Raw genomic sequence first — 17,977 nt, forward strand, 5'->3', positions numbered from 1 at the left:
AGAGGTGACGAGTTTGCAAGGGCTCTGCCTCTGAACTATTAATACCCTCATGGCAGGAGTGGGTTCGTTATCATGTGGAGTAGGTTCCTGATAAAGGGGGACTTTAATGCCTCTCCTCTCCTCTCCTCTCCTTCCCTCCACTTCCCTCCCTTATTCTCCCACCCAGCCTCCTGCTTTTCTCCTGGATGACACAGATGAGGCCCCTTCACCTAGGATTCCCAGACTTCTGAAATTCTGAGATGTAAGAAATGAATCTGTGTCCTCTCTACATTACCATTTCCAGGTATTCTGTGATAGCAGCACCAGACAAAGCCAGACCTGCAGGCTCTGCACTGCCCTGGCCTTGGCCCTGACAGGTCCTTGGCCTCATGACTGTGGCTTTCCAGGGAAGACGGTATGGCAAGTCTAACACGTTCACTACTGTGGGCCCCGAGGTGGTGAGTATCACAATTCTAGGATGTCCGACTCTGCCAGACTCATCCTTTAGATTTTACAGATAGAGAAACTGAAGCACAGAATGGAGAAGGAAGCTTATGGAGGCTTCAGACAACAGGAGCTGAGTCAGGAGTACACCACTGTCTCCTTCCAGCCCAGCAAGTTTAAATGCAGGTGGGTGGATGGGGCGATCTCTCTGGTGCCCAGCATATGAGACCAGGCCTCAGCAAGGTGGCCTGGGGTCCCACACTCCACCTTGGTGCTTTTCTCTAGTTTCAGAGCAGAATTTTTACTTTTGATATTTTTTCTTTTGTTTCTACTTTGTTAAAAAAAAATCCTACCAGGGCTGGGGATTTAGCTCAGTGACAAAGTGCCTGCCCGGCAAGTGCAAGGTCGTGAATTCAATTCCTGGTACTGGAGAAAAACAAAAACAAAACAAACAAACAAACAAAATTCTACCACATGCTTCTCTATAGCAAACAGAAGAAACGGAGGGGGCCTGGCTTGTAGTTTAGCATCCTCCTGCTCCATGCAAAAAACAGTGCAGCTGCCCAAGCCCATAGCCTGTGCACACATCACAAACGAACCAACTAGAAGCTGGGTCTACAAATGGCCCTCCATCATCCACGCAGGTGTCCCTTGGCCTTTGAGACCTGTGCTCGGCTCCAGGCATAATGACTTTCTCCTTTCTCCCCACACCCCGTGTGTTCTCACCATGGCTCTCTGCTCATGCTGTTCCTCATTAAGATTGTACTTTCCTCTCCACTGCTGTACACCTAACTCCAGTCTGTCCTTTGAGGCTGACCTTGGAGGAAGTTGCTCTGATTTTGTTGCCCTGAGTCAGGGGGTGATCCTCCTTTCTCTTCCATCGTAGTAGGTGGTGGCTGGGGACGTAATGCATGCAGTCAGGAGCCAGACAGCCTGGAAGTGGTCCTGGGGGCACAGGAGAGTAGAGGTTCTCCGCCTTGGTTTTCTCCTCTCTCAGCTGAGAAGACAACAGTCCCTAGCTCATGGGGGTGGCAGGAAGAGCAGGTAAGATAATGCCATAGAGCCTTGGCAGTAGTCTGGCACATCAGCCCTCAGCTTGTTAACTAGGCTCTGGTATCACAACCACAACTGGTATCATTGCTGTAACTAGGGTCACAACCAGTAACTAGTGTAGAGTAGTAACAGAAGTAGTATAGCTAGAGTGGGAACGCTCTAGGGGAGGGTGGTTCCTGCCCTTTCCTGGGATGGGAGCTCTGGGAGAAAGGCCTTCAAGGGGCTCCTACCTTGTCCCTCTGGCTGCACTGTGGCCCTGGCTCCCTGCCCCTGCCCCTGGCACTTCCTTGCCTGAGGGCTCCTGCCTGCCTCTATGCCCGTGCAGCTGTTTCTTGTCTGGCTGGCCTGCCCCTGGCCCCCTGGGAGCAAGATGGGACATCCTTGCGGGCTGCCCTGTCCCCACCTCCTTGCTTGTCTCACACGCAGGCACATTTCCTGCACTGCTCCTGACGTAGCACACAATGCACAGTAGATGTGTGTCCACCTTTGTCGCTGCCTGGCATGATGGGGCAGGAAAGCAGTGGACGCTCATTGAGTGCCTCTATGCATCTGTTCTGGGAGGTAACTGTCATCATCATACTATCGACACTTGGAGAAGCTAGTGACTGGCTCTAGGGCCTAGATGGTGGAGCTGGGACTCAAAGTCAATGCTTTCCTCATCCCTTCTCTTTTCTGAGCACACAGTGCACACCCACAGTCTGGTGCAACTTATCTGTAAAAGGATGGTACCTTTGTCAGAAGTCAGAGCCTTTGTCCTCTCTGAGCTCCGCTTCTTGCCCACGGCTCTGTGGGGGATGGGGCAGCATTTGGCCCCCGCACGCTGCACACAGCCTGCAGTGGCACAAGGCAGCTTGGGACTTGGGCTTTTTGCATGGGGGTCGGCCGGGCCAGCTGCCAGTCTCGGAAGGTGCCCTGTCCTGCCTGAAGCCCTTTGGCCAGCCTCTGCCTGTGCTGTGCTCTCCCCTGTCAGCCCTGGCTGCAGAGCTGTCTGACGGGGCAGTCGCTAGCACATATTGATCAACTCTGGGGTTTACTTTATTGATGAGTCAGAAAGGTGAGTGGGCGGCATTATGGAAAGTGTCTGCATGCGCTTCATGAGCCCTTCGATTTACCCTGCTTTTAAAGGACTTTTCCCCACGGCGAGGTAGTGTGTGTGGGTGGATATGCACTGCAGAGGGAAAGGGGGCGACTTCTCCTTTTAACCCACAGACGCTTGGAAAGCTCCAGCCCAGTGACCTTTCTTAGTGCGTAAAAGACCCCAGCAGGGAAGAATAAGGACAACAGCTGATGCTGATGTAGCACTAACCACGAGCCAGGCACTAGGCACTAAGCCCACGACACCCAGTATGCCCTTGATCCTCACAGCAATGCCGTAAGAGGCATTGCTAACCATGACCCCATTACAGAGGAGGAAAGTGAGGCATGGAGAACTTAGAAACTGGGGCAGCTGGATAAGACATGTTCCAGTATTCGGCCCATGTATGAGTCGGCCTCTGTGACCCAGGTCAGCCTGGGAAGCCTGCAGTCTCAGTTGTGCCTGATGTCCTGAGAAATTACAAGCCATGGCAAGTCCACAGCTGTGCACTCTTTGGTGCTCTGAGCCTTGCCCACATTTCTTAGTCACCTTCTCAGTTCTCTCTTCCCTCACAGGCTGAGCACCTCAGGAGCAAGGGGTAGGTATGCACCTCCTCCCCAAAACATAGTAGGCAGACAGTTTCTTCATCTCAGAAGTGGGAACTGTGCTCCAATCAACATGTGCTCTGGGTGGCTGGCCAGCCCCCTGTGAGGGGTCTGACCTGGCAGCCTTTTCCATTCCCCAGACACAGGACTGGCTCAGGAGCAGCCATGTGACTTCAGGAGGCCCAGTGAGAGTCAGCCAAGGTGGAAAGAGGTGCCTTTTGCTACTAGCGTGGCTGGGATGGAAGAGGTAAGCTTGCAGCTGCTGGGGTACTCACAAGTTGAGTGCATGTCTGAGGATGAATCCCAGAAAGAGAACATCAGAGGCAAAGCCTAGCAGAACAGGGATAGAGACAAAGTCCTCCCAACAGCACTGGAGGTCCTGGGTCCAGTGCCCCAGACCGGGCCTGTCCCTGGATTTTCCATTTGCACAACCAGGAAATCCCTTTGTGCACAAGTCAGCCTGAAGTGCATTTCTATTCAGTAGAACCCTAGTGAACAGAAATATGCAGTAAATGCTAGAAGTTATTTATTTATCTGCTTAATTTATTTTTAGTACTGAGGATTGAACCCAGGGCCTTTGCGCTGAGCTATTTCCTCCAGCCCTTTATTTTTTATTTTGAGACAAGGTCTCACTAACTCACTAAATTTCCTAGGCTGGGCTTGAACTTCTCCTGCCTCAGTCTACCAGCAGGCTGGGATTATGAGCATATCACCGTGCTGGGCCTAGAAGATGATTCTTTTCTAGAAAACTTTCAAAGCATTTTCAGCTCATCATTGCCAAACAGCAGGGAGTGAAAACAGCACAGTTCCCACTTCTGAGATGAGGAAACCGCAGTGGCCAGGCGGCCAGTCTCATTTGCTCCCCTTGCCCACTGCTGCACTTTCATAAACAAGCAGCTACCTCCTCTCAGCCTCTGAAACTGTTTCCTATCTCTGGCCCATGTGGATGCTGTAGCTGAGCCTGCCCCAGTCTCACCCTGCCCTGTGCAGTGTGGATTTATGGCTGAGTCAGTTTCCTCATTGGCCTCTCTGGTGCCCCATGAGCCTGGGGCAGACAGAGCACGTGGAAAACCAGACAAATACAAGATGCCACTCACTGTACTGCACCCTTCCTGGGGCCTAGTTGCAAGCAGTTGGAGGACATGCAGGTCCTGCCCAACCTCAGGGACAGGCTCTTCCCATGTCATCTTTGCAAGTATCGCCAAGCTCCTGTCCCCACCATCTGCTTTCTGAGCACCTTGAGCCCCTCTCCTTGACTTGGGCAGGTTGTGGGATTCATACAAAATTAACCAGAGGTTCTGTTTCACAGCACTCTGCAGGATCCAGTTCCCACCTGCTGCTGCTGGCTTTGTCCCTCTCATGCTCCCCACGATACTCCTGCTGCAGATGGTCCACTGGTGCCTGTCTGATTCACAGCCCAAGATGTGGGTGTCAAGACGTGAAGGGTGAGGGCCCAGCAAGCCATGTGTGGCTCATGGAAGTGTTGTGCTGGGCTCTGGGGACAGAACCAAACGTTCCATGGGTGATGCTCGGGTCCTACATGTCCTGTCCCCAGGCCTCCAGCTTCCGTACAGTGTGGGAGGGCACCGGGGCACCCTCTGTCCCTTGTTTCCTTGCTGCAGCCTGTGGGCACTGCCCCAGATGAGGGGACAATGCAGTGAGTGACATTCAGCTCCTGACCCCAGGCGCATGGACTCCGCAGCTCTGGCCACCTGCCTCTCCACCTCCCCTGGCAGCTGCCAGCTCTTCCCTGGGCACTCCTCTTATCTGACTGCCTCGTTCAGAGGGACTATGCAGGCTGTTTCGGAAGGAAATACCCTGGGGTGGTAACAGCAGAGATAGTAAACATTACCTGTAATCCTGGCACTGTGCTGTGATGAAGGTGATCCTTATGATACCCCTGCAAGGTGGATACTATTATGATCCCCATTTCACAGAGAAGTCAGCTGAGTCCAGAGAGACTGGACTGAACTCTCTCAGTGACCCTTGAAGAGAAAGCCACTCCAGATCGAAACTACAGCCCTAAGCTTGCAGTGTAGCAGGAAAGGGAACAGAGGAGAAACAGAACCAGCAGTGGACAAGTGAAGAAATGTGCTCACAATGGACAGAGGCTGTCCCTGGCCTCACCCGCAGCCAGGGATACCTGCTAGGGAGTCACCAAAGTCAGGCCTCCAGAGGAAACTGACATTACTGGGCCATGGGGGCTGAGCCTGTCCCTTTGGTGGCAGCAGGTGGAGCCACAGGTGGGATCTGACTACTGTGGCTGCAGAGCCCGTCAATGGCTGGCAGAGATCTGCCTGCCTAAATGCAACTGGACACAAAGAGCTAACGGACTCAGGCTGAGCATTTGCCTGCAGTGGGACTCAGCAGTATCAGAGTGGTAGCAGGCAGTGCCGGGTCTGCACAGCTCAGACCTGTGGCTTTTAAGCTGGGGCTGGAGGTGTGCGATATCTTTAACTGTAAGAGGCCCCCTGGGGCAGAACAAACTCACAAAAGGAGACACCCTAAAGAGAGTGTTCTGTGGTCCCTTCTTCCCCAGGCCTAGCCCAGCAGTGGACCTCACAGAGGACTGCTCCCAGGGGACAAATTCAGCCCAGGGCTGGGCACACACAGGTGTGGTCTTGTGGAGCTGAATTCAAAGCCTGCTTTGACCTGGAGGTGGAGACTGGAAGCCTTTGTGCCCCTCATCTGTAAGGTGAAGGTCACAGCTCCCCAAGGGGCTCCTATGATGAAGGATATAGAAGAATCTAGCTGAAAGCCTTGATGTGAGGACATGGGTCAGCCATCTGGAAGAGTCTACCACTTCTAGAGAAGGTGGTGCTTCCACAGTGACAGCAGCAGTAAGAGCTGCTGTCACCCAGTGCATCATCCTGGGCACTTGGCCTCATCTCACTCAAGTGCACAACCCATTTTATTGATGGGGAAATGGAGGTGCTTGGTCTCTGGGGCTGAACCTTAGCACACAGAACTGCCCCTGTGTCTGCACTGCTCTAAGCCACTTTTGTCACAATCCTGGAAAGTTGTTGCTATGATCACCCTCATGTTACAGAGAAGGAGGCCCCCAAGGAGGCTGAGCCACAGTCCAATCCCAGGGCTGGGAGTGGCAGAGCTAGGACCTGCAGCACTCCACCCTCTGCACTTCCCTGCCTTGGCCCCGGGAGGCCCTTGAGTCCACAGTAGCAGCTGTACCCACTAACCCCGCCATGGCTTTCTGCCTTCTCAGGGATCATTCCTCTCAGATATCTCGCTGGCCTTCATGAGAAAGTGGGAACCCAGACCTGGAGCAGTCAGACACGAGGCCCAAAGGCGCACGGCCAGGTGGCTGGTGAGGGGGGGCAGAGTGACCATCAGAGATGTCATTATTTTTCCAGTTTACAGATGTGAAAACTAAATCCTGTTTTTCACACAGTGCTTCTAAACTGACTGGGCTCAGCTTATGGACAAAGTGTCAGTGACAGCAGGAACTAGCTTTTAGGTTTTCCTGACTGCAGAGAGCAGAGCGCAGTGACAGCACATGACACTAGACCGTGTGTGTGGCCCAGTATGCAGCCTCTGCAGGGATGAGCAGTGCATATGGGAGGAGGGTTTCTCCTGTGCAGGTGCTGCCTGCCCTCTAGATTGTGGTTTGTGCTCGGGGCAGGGACTGTGCCCTGCTTGTTGGAAGTATCATATTTGCCTCTCACTAGCATCACAGTTCCACACCAAGTGGCCTCACTCCCCAGAGCAAGAAACTGAAGCTCAGGGCAGCCTTTGCTCAGCCACAGAACTGGGGAGAGTCAGGCGGAGCGTCACAGCAGGGCTTTAGGGGTTGTGTGGGCACCACTTTCTCATCCTGGCCAGAATGGCAGTTCGAGGCAGGTGAGAGTGTGGATTGGGACCCGTACTCTGAGTGCCAGTGCCTGAGCTGGGCTGGCTTTCCCCCTCTTTCCTCAACAGATGCCTGCCCTTGGGTCCCCTCCAGGAAAGCCCCGGGAGCTGAAAGCTCTCTCTGGAAATCTCAGGTTTGCTCATTTTGGCAACTGCAAGAAAACCCCACTCCCATCCCAAGGAAGGACAAACAAAGACATCTGTCATCCTGCCTGTCACAGCCCACTGTGCCTATGTGCCCAACAGCTCCACAACTGTCTCCAGAGCCCCATGGCCCCTGACCAGAGCCCAGACGTGGGAGACCCCTGGAACTTGGCAGCAAGGCTTGCTTGGACAGTAGAGTTGGCTGCAGTCTGTATTGTGCGGTTCCACACCCAAGTCCAGGTGAGGGTGCTCCTCAGTTGGGGGCAGGGAGCGTGGTGGCTGTGAGGCTGGACCCCCAAGTGGGACCACTGTGAGCTGAGCTGGGAAAGCAGGAGCACGCCCCCAACACACACACACACATCGGCGTAGACACAGGCAAGGTATGGCTTCACTTGGGTCCTCTCCAGCTACCCTTCTCCTTCTGCCCTAAGGACCGGATGCCTGTGTGGTTCCCAGAATAAGGAAGCCACCACTCCCTGTGATGTCACGAGGCTGACTTGGCCCTTGACCCTGCTCTCTTCCTGTGGTCCTCTTTAGGTGACTTGGGTCAGACTGTTACCCATGATGAGGCTCTATTTCCTGCCATCTCTGAAGGGGCTGACACTCAGCTAGAACATACTAGAAGGGCAACTCTGATCCTTCAGCTGCTTCTGAGACATGTCTGCCAGCAAGTGTTAAGAATATGGCCCCAGGGCCACCTCAAATGGTAGCTTCTGGGGCTGCAGCCCCAGGTTCAAGTATCTCACACCTACCTTCCACAGGTGAGGTCTTGAGGCTCCGGCAGATGGCTTCAGTGTCCCCATAGGTCTCCTTGATCTTGACTACTGCCTCTGTGCCCCTTAGCTCCATGAGGGAGCGGAGCTCCTCCATTGTGCACCCAAACTCGCCCCCATGGCTCGACTCATTTCTTTGGTTTTTGGAGTAAAAGTCACTGTTGGTCATATCACCCATGTTTGCTGAAGTCCCTGCTTGGGTGAGCCTGAGGGGCAGCAATGGACACCAGGCTTCTGGGTGATGGTGTGTGTGATTGTCCTCAGCACACCCTCACTGGATGACTGCAGCTCCAGGTGGCCGACTGCCAGTCCTGGGAGGAGGCGGTGGCTGAGGTGGGCTGGCAACAGCAGTGGTGAGCTCCCAGGGATGTCCCCAAGCGTGGGGCAAGGTCCAGGGGCCAGAGGGGCTCAGGGGTGCAGACTCAGGAGTCTCCATTCAGTGAGGCCCATGCTGTTCCCTGGAGCTGGCATCTACATGGTCAGGGGTGGTGGCTCCTGTAGGGACAAGCACGGTGTGAGTAACAGATCAGGCACTGGAGGCAAAGAACAAGTGCTCAGGAAGATCGAGTCCAGGTGGATACACATCAGCCCAGGTAGCATGGACCTCACTCACATGTACTCTTAGCACACGTTTTGCTCAACATTCCCAACACCCCACTACATACTGTAGATCCAAGTTACCAGCACCCACCTAGGCACTCCAAAGTTTACCACCCTGAGGCACAGCCTGGTGCAACCTCACAGCACACCAGCTCACTAATTTTTCACCATGCTGTGTAACACGCTAACTTCCGAACACATTCCCCAGTATACACACACCTCCAGCACACACAGCTCAGGTGCCGTGTGACACCCCATCCACTGCCGCATACCCATCAATCCATGGCCCCACTTCACATCACTGTGGTGGGCACCCCCTCCACACCATCATACCCAGTAGCATTTCTAGGCATACAACCTTTGCCCACACCCCCTTTCCTCAAAAACACCTATGTGCACAGTTCCTCTGTGCATTCAGAGTTGCTTCCCTCTTTCTCTGACTCCAGCATGTTTACAAATGTCCCTTCTCCCAGGCATGCAGCCCAGGCCATGTAGAGGTGATTTCCCCACCCATGCCACCTCTACACCCCAGGTCCCTCTACCCACAACCTGCAACCACATCAGCCAAGGCCCTTACCCTGGCCAGAGGGGCCAGCTGTGCATATTCACGGGGATGCCCTCGACCGAGAGCTTGGCCCTTGGTGCCCTCACCTGGGACCTCAGAGACCAGCACCACAGACAGCAGCTGACTGTCTGGCCAGAGCATAGAAGGAGTGCATGCAGGGTGCTCCTTGTCCACCACCCACCCGCACAGGAGTGCAGCATCTGTAGGCTGCCAGGAGAGAATCCAATCCACCTGGACACCCAACACCAGAGGCCGAGAGCCCTGTAAGCGTTGGGTGACAAAGGGCCCCTGCTGAGCTCCGCTGAAGCTGGCACAGGAACTAGCCCAGCCCAGCAGCTGTGGACAGTGAGGGGGAAGGGGACAAGGGAGGACTCCAGGACTGAGCTGCTCACCCCTGCTTCAGCCCATGCCTGCCAGATCTTTCCTTCACAATCCTGTCTTCTTCCACACCTTTCAGAGCTGGAGGCATTTGAGGTTAGTTTCCTTCTCCCCGTAGGGAGCCTCTGAACCACATAGAGCAAGAAAGTAGAGAAGCCAGAATGGGGTGGTCCCTGGCTCCCTGCCCGGTGCTTTCCCCATTCCCCAGAGAGGCACTCCCTCCCTCCTCTCCTCTCCAGTGCTGAGCTGCCGGTGCACTGTCCTAGGCTGTGGTTAAGAACACAAGATACAGAACCAGAGAGATCTGAGTTCAAATCTATGCTGTGCTACATCCTTGCTGCCCCAGCCTGGGTAAGTAGTTCCAGTTTTTGAGTTTTGGTACCTTCCTGTATAAGATGAAATAATTGTCACTCCCCTCTGTCCCCTGGTTACTTCCCGATTTCCTGGGATAGTGATGCATATTAAGATCCACTGTATTTCCACCTGGAGTCTGGGCTTCCTGGCCAGGGTGAGGATGCTGCGGCCTTAGGAGGAACCCAGCACACCTTGCAGAGGGTGCTTTACTCAGGACACAGGAAGCGGCTTTTCCCCCTTTCATTTTTACACTGGGACTAGCAGGGATCTTACAGAGTAGAGCATAACATGGGTACAATGCCTCCAGAAGAGACATGGATACCAGATCAGTTGCTTGGTTGGTGCTCCCATCTCCATTCTTGCAGGTTGGTTCACACTGGCATGCATCAGCCCCAGAACTCATGAGATTTGACTCTGACCAGGAGCAGTTGAGGTGGGGCCATGCCTGTCACAGCATTACTGTGACTTCTCCCCACTTCTTCAGCACATACCATGTGTCAGGCTGTGCATACAGTATCATCTGTTAGGGTCTGCAGTAGAGCTCAGTGGTCAATCACCTGCCTCCCATGTGTAAAGCTCTGGATTCCCTCCTCAGCAGAGAGAGGTGGGGGAGAGTGAGAAAGAGAATGCAGAGGAAGGGGAAGAGAAGGAGGAATAAAAGGAGAAACTAGTCCTACAGTGTTGACCATCAGGAGACAGAGTCTGTGGAGGCAGAAACTTTGTATGTTTTGTATGCTGCTCTGGCTAGAAAAGTTCCTAGCTTCTAGTAGCAATAGTTGCTAAAGGAATGACCAAAAATAAAATGATGTCCTATTGAGTCTTTACAAGTCCTGTGAGGTGGATACTATAATTATACCCATTTTACAGGCAAAGAGAATGAAGCCATTTGCACAAGGTCCCACAGCATGGAGTTGTCAGTGAATGGAAGACCTTTTTACTCTAAGACCTTGGACCCTTGCTGACCACCTCACAAGAAAGGGCTGGCTCAGTGCCCCACCACCAGTATCAACCTCACAGGTGAGTTATTCCCTATAAAAACTTAGGACCAAGCCCAGCACATGGTAAGTACTCAGTGATTATTGTGATTACCATCAATTCACAAAACCACTTTATGCAATAGGTACTCTTGTTGTCTCCACAGAACACAGGTGCAAACCACAACCAAGAAAGATAAAGTCACTGCCCAAGGGTATGTGGCACAGCAGTGGTGGAGCTGGAGTCTGAAAGTAGACAGTCTGAGTTGAGAGACATACGCCTTCCTAGGCAAGACATTTGAGGAGGACTCTGGCAAATCTCCCTCAATGGTTTCTTATGAGGCTTAAATGAATTGCCATATGTGAACCAGAGCGCTTTGCAAGCCATAGGGGACTTTTCAAATCCAAGGTGCTGTTTTGCATCTGTCCCCCAGCTACCTTCAGCATGGCTTAAAGACACTGGTAATTCTGTCTCTGATGGTAGAAGCTATGAGAATTGCCAGCAGCAATTTATATCTGTGATCACAGTAGTAGGCATGAGTTAATAGGCTATTATCAATATTAAAGACTATTGTGTTAAGATGAACTGTAATCCTCAACGATCTATTCACCTACCCATGAATCTATCCACTTATTCATAAATCCATCCATCCGTCCATGCATTCACCCATTCACCAACATACTTATACACCAATACAACTGTCATAGCATCAACCCATGATGCGTTCACCCATCCATACATCTATCCACTCCTCCATCCATCCATGTGCCAATACCCCACACTCTCACTCACATATCCACCCATTCACCTACCTGTCAGTTCTGTTCAATGATTATGTTTTGGGCTTGGTGCAGGAAAACATGGTACTGACCTCTAGGAGCTGACAGTGAGGAAAAAAGACAATTAGTGATTTCCATGGCCTGACAGGTTTGCCACAGTGGAGAGTCCCAGGTGCTGTGGACATCCAGGGCAAGAAGGTCTGACCTGGCCCAGAGTGACAGGAAAGGCATTTCCTCTTAAATCTGACTAGGGAATATTTTTTCCCCTGTAAGTTGAGCAGCACTTAAGCCAAAGATGCACCACGAAGAGAGAGAAACATACAACTGGTAGTAAAGGCTGGGAGAGACACAAGAAGGAGCTGATGGGAGCAAGTGTGGACTCTAGCATAATAAAGTCAGTTAAAACTCAGAGCTCACTCTGCAGGTAACTTGTCTCATGTCTCCACCCCTTCTGATGCTGCTCATCCTAGCCCCACATCTCATGGGTGTACACGAGGTCACCTCTGCCCTGGGGGTTTTGGCTTTTCCTTTTAAGTTGTCTAGCTCACTCTGGTACTTGCTCTGACCAGGAGAACTGCTCGATTCAAAAATATGAGGTTCACAGACACAGAAGCACTTGATAATGTAGTGCAAGTGCACTGACAAAGTGTGTATCAACTTTCAGCTCTGAAGCCTACCACCCTGCCACACAGCTGCCCAGAAGCCTCTCCTCTCCCTGCATAGTGACAGTACTGGCCTCAGCTCTCTTCCTGGAAGTGTTCCTCGCCATTCTGCCTACGTAGATTTTCCTGGTTCCCGGATGCCCCCTCCACTGTAGCCTACTTCCCACTTCATTACTCAGGCCTGCTGAAGTCTGATCCTTTGCCCAGGGACCTGGTAGCATCACATGGATGGTAGCTGTGTCTGCTTTGTGCATGGGGCAGTGCCTGGCATCTAGACGGTGGTCAATAAATGTCTAGTGAATAAATGACTACCTGGGTCAACCTTAAGTCTGTATAAAAGGTATGACTTTAGCTAGATCCTCAGATGACCTTATTTTCTTCTTCTGCAAAATGGGCAAGCGATTCCTGTCCTCCCTACCATATGGTTTTGTTGGGAGTCAGGAAAGGTAAGAGTCAGTAGTCATGGCTTTGTCTTTGAGATGCTCATCCCACCCGGCACTCACCAGGCCCCTCCTGTGTAAGGGTCAGGGGCAGGAGCCACAGCTAGCTCAGGGCATGGTCTCCTCAAGCCCTGGCTCACTGGACTCTGATGTTCTAGCTGCCTCATCACATGAAAGCCATTTCACAGCTGGGGGATGAAATGAGACACGTGACCTTGGAGAAGGCTCCTGAACTTGGTGAGCCTCACTGTCAAGGTGGCCCCATCTGTCCTCAGGCTTCTGTGAAGATCCTGTGAGACCTGACCTGGAGCAGACACTCTACTATGATGGCTTCCTGGAGTCCCCCCGCCACCCCAAGTCATCAGGAGGGCGTGCAGCCAGTCCTGGGCCCAGAGAGGCTCAGAAACACACCAGGGACCACACAGCAGTGGACGCCATGCCTGGAGAGAGGCTCTTCCCTGCACTCCCAGCTCCACCAGTGACCTGGATCAAGCTTCTTCCTCTCTGGGCCTCTGTTTCCCCATGTGGCCAGTGAGGGGATTGGATCAGTACTGTCTGGGGTCCCTTCAGTCTCTGAAGTGCCAAGGCCTTTAGAATCCAGAAAGCATCTGACAATATTGACTTCCTGCCTTTCAGCTTCATCTTATTAGCATTTAAATGACTGCACTGTTACATTCCAGTGACTCAAGAATAGGTTAGAGGCTCTTAATAAAAAGTCTTTGCCAGGAAGGATGCTGGCTGGCTGAGGAATGGGCAGTATTTTTTTGGAGTTAACAAAGAAGGAATCTATCTTTTCCAAAGGAAGAATTTAAAACAAACAAACAAACCAACCAACCAAAAAAACCAAAACAGAACCAAAAGCCCAAGCCAACAGCTTTGAGATCTTAACTGAAAGATGGAAGCTGGGACAGTTGCAAATGAATTGTGTGCTAAAAATAATTTTTGGATGCTGAATCCGTTTTAAGACGTGCTGAATTTAAATGCCACCTGAATATGTATTTTTAAAGTCACCATTTCCTTTGAATCATTGGTGGCAGCAGCAATGACTGCTGTGGGAACACAGGTCCAGCTTGGGGGTCTGCTCCGCCAGGGCCTGGCAGGTCACCTCAGCAGAGCTCTGCATCTCTTTGGGCTTCAATCTCCTTATCCCCAAAACAGGGACAGCACCACAGCCAACCTCACAGATTTTCTTCTCAGGGTTCACTGAGATAGAGCTTAGCGACTGGCCAGCGACTGGCCACAAGGAAGTGCTTGTCCTCTGGTGACTGCTCATATTGTGGTGTTTGCTCACTCTGTGTCTACTGCAGCCAGGGCAGACCATTCCGACAGTGCAGTCTCTAAACAGAACTCAGAGCTGAGGTTGCCGCAGCCCAGGCACAGCTCCTGTCAGATGGCAGTGAGGCTGAGCTATGGCCACACATGCAAGGCTGCATGCCCCTCTGCTCTGGTCTGGGTAAATTAACTCTTGTTCCCATGGGGCAGGATGTTTTCTTTTTTTTCCTGGGCTCCCTGTTGTTTTGATGTGGAGGAGTTGTAGTCCTCCTCCTCAGAGAGCCCAGGAAACAGGTAAGCTGAGCCAGGCAATCAGACACAAAGGGACAGTAATTCCTCCCTTGTCCTGAGCCAGATCTCTCCACATGTGTGTGACCCAGACAGAGGTTAATGGATGGGGCGAGGTGGGTGCAAGTGAGCAGGTGTGTGGGGAGAGGGTAAATGCATGGGGCTGTGTGAGCCTGAGTGGGACAGGGCTGGGCACCCTGACTCAGAAGGCACATGAAGATGCTGGGTGTGTAAATCATTGCATGTGGGTGCTTAGGGTGTCTGAAGACATGTGCTTGGTGTGACTCTGAAGGGCGAGGTCACTATGCGGGCCACCAGGGCACTGTCAGTATGTGTGTGTGTATGCACGCGCACACACACATGCACGCACACCAAAGCCAATGATGGCAATCCCAGCTCTGCATTCTCACAGTTGAGGAGAAGGAACAGGCGGAGGAAGGCACTGAAAATGAAAACCTCAGAAACAAATTCAGTGCTATTTTTAGATAACTCTTATTCTGTCACCCAGAAAAGGAAAAAACGCAGAAATCCCACACAACAGTCTTTCACCAGCCTCAAAGGAACAGGTGCCAGAAGCAGGGGTCAGGAACGGGGAGTCAGGGACCCTGGCTTCTTGTGTGTCTTCTCACATACAGGGCCAACACCCTCCACTGCCCGCTGTGCTCCGGGGGCTGCCAGCACAGCACACCCACACACACATTTATCTGTCAGCTCACTTATCCACACACCCACTCAACTAACAACGCTGATGAGAAGCATCTCAGACCCTGTGTTGGGGTCTGTGTTACAGGGATCCTCCTCTCTGCTGTGTAGGTGCTGCTCTCTCTGTGGGGTCAGGATCTGCAGGCCAAGCTGCGTAGCTCAGTTCACATTTGGGGGGATGTAACCAAAATGGCTCCTGCCTGGCAGCCAGGTCCTCTGGCTCCTGAACTTGGTTTGACCACTACTGTCATCAGCAACTGCGTATCAAATGCCTTCCATGAACTAAGTCTACTTTACAGGGAGGTCATGGGTGGCCAAGGTCACATGGGCAGGACTTGACATAGTTTAAATATGTCTGTTACAGCCCAGTCTTTGTCCTCTGAGTCCCACTGCCTTTACTATCTCACAAGATGACTCTCAGTGCCTCCCTGCCAGCCTCAGTTTCCTCCTTCATGAAGTGAGGGTGGGAACAGACAGATACGCAGTCTTACAGCGCCGTCCTCAAGGACTCTCCCATGCTCCGATGCTGGCTTTGCTGGGGGATGCAGCTCTGGACTTCCCAGCTGTCACCTTGTTGCCAGCAGGCAGGGATCTCTCTTCAGGCCCCTTCCTGTTTGGCTGGAGGTGGGGGAGAAGGGCCTGCATCTGGAGACACAGCTGGTTAGAGCTCACGGCTGCCTTTGACACCCACTCAGGCCTCTACAGCAGCACCTGGCTCCTGAGAGCTATGCCTTTTGTGTGCTCCAGGTTTAGGGATTGTCCCTTCAAAATCCTTGTGAGTTTTCTAAGCTGAAAGAGTAAAATGGCTAGCAAATGGCAGTGAGGAAACCAAGTGAGGCAGCAGTGCTGGGGAGGCTTTGCTTTGGGCCATGGTGGTCAGGGGAGGCATGGGGCTGGGGCCGGAGCCAGGGCGGGGAATTGATTTGGACACCAACCCCTAATTCCAGCCAGATGTGGCAGCAACTTCTCAGCCACACCTCTCACTCAACAGCAGCTCTGAACTTGTTGAAGTTCCCTTTGCAGTCCTCTTTGCTTCCCAACCTAGATCCCAGGTGACCCAAGTGGCCACAGTGACACTGCTCCCTTCTGCCTTCATCTGCTTGTTGTGTCTAAGTTCCTGATCTGTCCCTATGGACTCCAAACAGAGATGCAAAGGAAGGACAAAATGTTATAAAAGCAACACTGACACTGTCCCTGCTATGTGCCTGGCACCATGCTATGCACCCATTGTTCTGTTCAGTCCTTCACAGCAATGGCATGACACAGGGACTGCTGGCCCCCTTTATACAGAGAAGACAGAAACAGCACAGTGACTGGCTACCGTTCTACTGTGAGCGGCACGGAGTCACTCCTCTCCTACATACTCTCAAGAGTGCCCCCTCTCCTGCTTACCTACAGCCCTCTCTTCAGCAGGCTGGGCTCCTTCTGTCTGGTTCCTACCTTACAGAACAAAGCATAGTGCTCTCTATCCCAGCCACATCAATGCTTGGTCCTGGATGGTGACTCCTCAGGCTTCACCTCTGGCTGTGGAAGGCTGGGGCTCAGGGAGCTGTCTCTGGCAACAAAGTGTTGATGGATGAACAGAGGTGGGTGCCAATGGGATTGGGTAGCTTAGGTGAGGCAACCTGATAACATAGGATTTCTTTTACCCCCTGCTGGCTGACCAGCAAAGGCTGGGAGGGAGAGCTGTCCGTGTGGTCCTAGAAATGGAAGACAACACCCCTGGGAGGACAAAGAAGCTGGCGACGATGGGGAGCCTGCTGCACGAGGAGCTGTCCGGAGGCCACTGTGCTGATCAGGGAGGCAGGGATGGGCTTTAAGTGTGCCAGGCCATGCAGCTGTCCACACATCCTGGTGCTGACAGAACAAAGTGGGATGGTGTCGTAGGAGTTTCCAGGACAGCGATACTGGCACTGGAATGAAGGTTTGCAGAGGTTGTGGATAAGGTTTCCCCAAATCTGTGGTGCTTGGTGTGGGTGAGGGGGGGGGTGAGCCTTCTCCATGAGTTCCTAAGCAGGGTGGTGAGCTGGCTCCTGCTATTTGATCCTGATGCTCAAACCTTGGTTCTCAAGCATTAAGAACCTCAGTGGGCAAACCTGGCATGGGGCACTCTGCAAAAAATCCTCAGGGCCACTTAAGGGCATGGACACAGAACCCATGTTGACCCATCTGTACCCTCTGCCACCAGTGCAGAAACTCCACCTAGTATTTGCTTGTGTGTTGCACAAGTCTTTCCCCCTGGTTTTGCCAGGATCAGGAGCAATATTTAATTAGGCAGTGGGATCTCAGTCTGTCTGATGTATTAAGCTCTGCCCCCATGGCCTCATGGGTAGAATTTACCCACACAGGGGACAGGGATGTGCCTGAGGCTGCTTTTGAGCAGCTGAGTCCTTGAGGGTCCACAACAGAGATGCAGAAAGCTAAGGCTCAGGAGAAAGCCTGGTACTGCAGAGGCCAGGGAATCTAAATATATTGAGAGAGGGATAAAAAGGCAGAAAGTAGGACTGTTGGAGTCAAAGGAGTGAAGGAATCTGAACAATTCAGGAACCAGCAGGGACATGGGTATGTGTCTGAGTGAGGTGTCTTTCAGCTTATGTTTCTCACTAAGGTAGCCAGTCACTGTTCTGTCCTAATGCAAGCAGAGTAACCCTCGTTTGGTGACTGTGCCCTCACTGCCTTTTAGCCTGAGCCTGGATGATCTCTGCACAACCTCCTTGGTGGACAACCGAGTTCTCTGTAATACCCTTGACCTTTCCTCAGGCCAAAGGAGGTGAATTCAGCCTCAGGAAGCCCGAGGAGGAGCAGGAGCTGGTGAGCGTAGGCTGAAGTTCACACCTGGGCTCGCACTGTCCTCTGCCAGGGCAAAGGTCTCCTCGCCTCTCACTTCTCATAAGCTTCTCCAAGTCCTCAGAACAGGGCTGCTCAAAGAGGCTCCCTGTGGCTCACTAGTGTTGGCAGTGCTGGAGGCTGGCTCAGTTGCTGGTTTTTAGCCCCACTCTGCCCTGGAGAATGGTTGTGTTAG

At 52.5% G+C, this 17,977-nt stretch overlaps 1 protein-coding gene across 2 annotated transcripts in view; it reads right to left on the reverse strand.

Moving 5' to 3' along the window:
- Nucleotides 1–17,977, reverse strand: part of Atp2b2 (ATPase, Ca++ transporting, plasma membrane 2) — a 123,973-nt gene that overhangs the window by 96,254 nt on the left and 9,742 nt on the right. For both annotated transcript variants that reach the window (XM_005413071.1, XM_005413077.1), the window contains exons 2-3: nt 11,625–11,692; nt 7,920–8,435 (exon numbers count right to left, since the gene is read on the reverse strand). In XM_005413071.1, the coding sequence (XP_005413128.1) occupies nt 7,920–8,118 (199 nt within the window). In that variant the 5' untranslated portion in view covers nt 8,119–8,435; nt 11,625–11,692. The remainder of the gene's footprint in view (nt 1–7,919; nt 8,436–11,624; nt 11,693–17,977) is intronic.

This window comes from Chinchilla lanigera, unplaced genomic scaffold (genome assembly GCF_000276665.1).
Source record: "Chinchilla lanigera isolate Chin_1 unplaced genomic scaffold, ChiLan1.0 scaffold00160, whole genome shotgun sequence".
Taxonomy (NCBI): domain Eukaryota; kingdom Metazoa; phylum Chordata; class Mammalia; order Rodentia; family Chinchillidae; genus Chinchilla; species Chinchilla lanigera.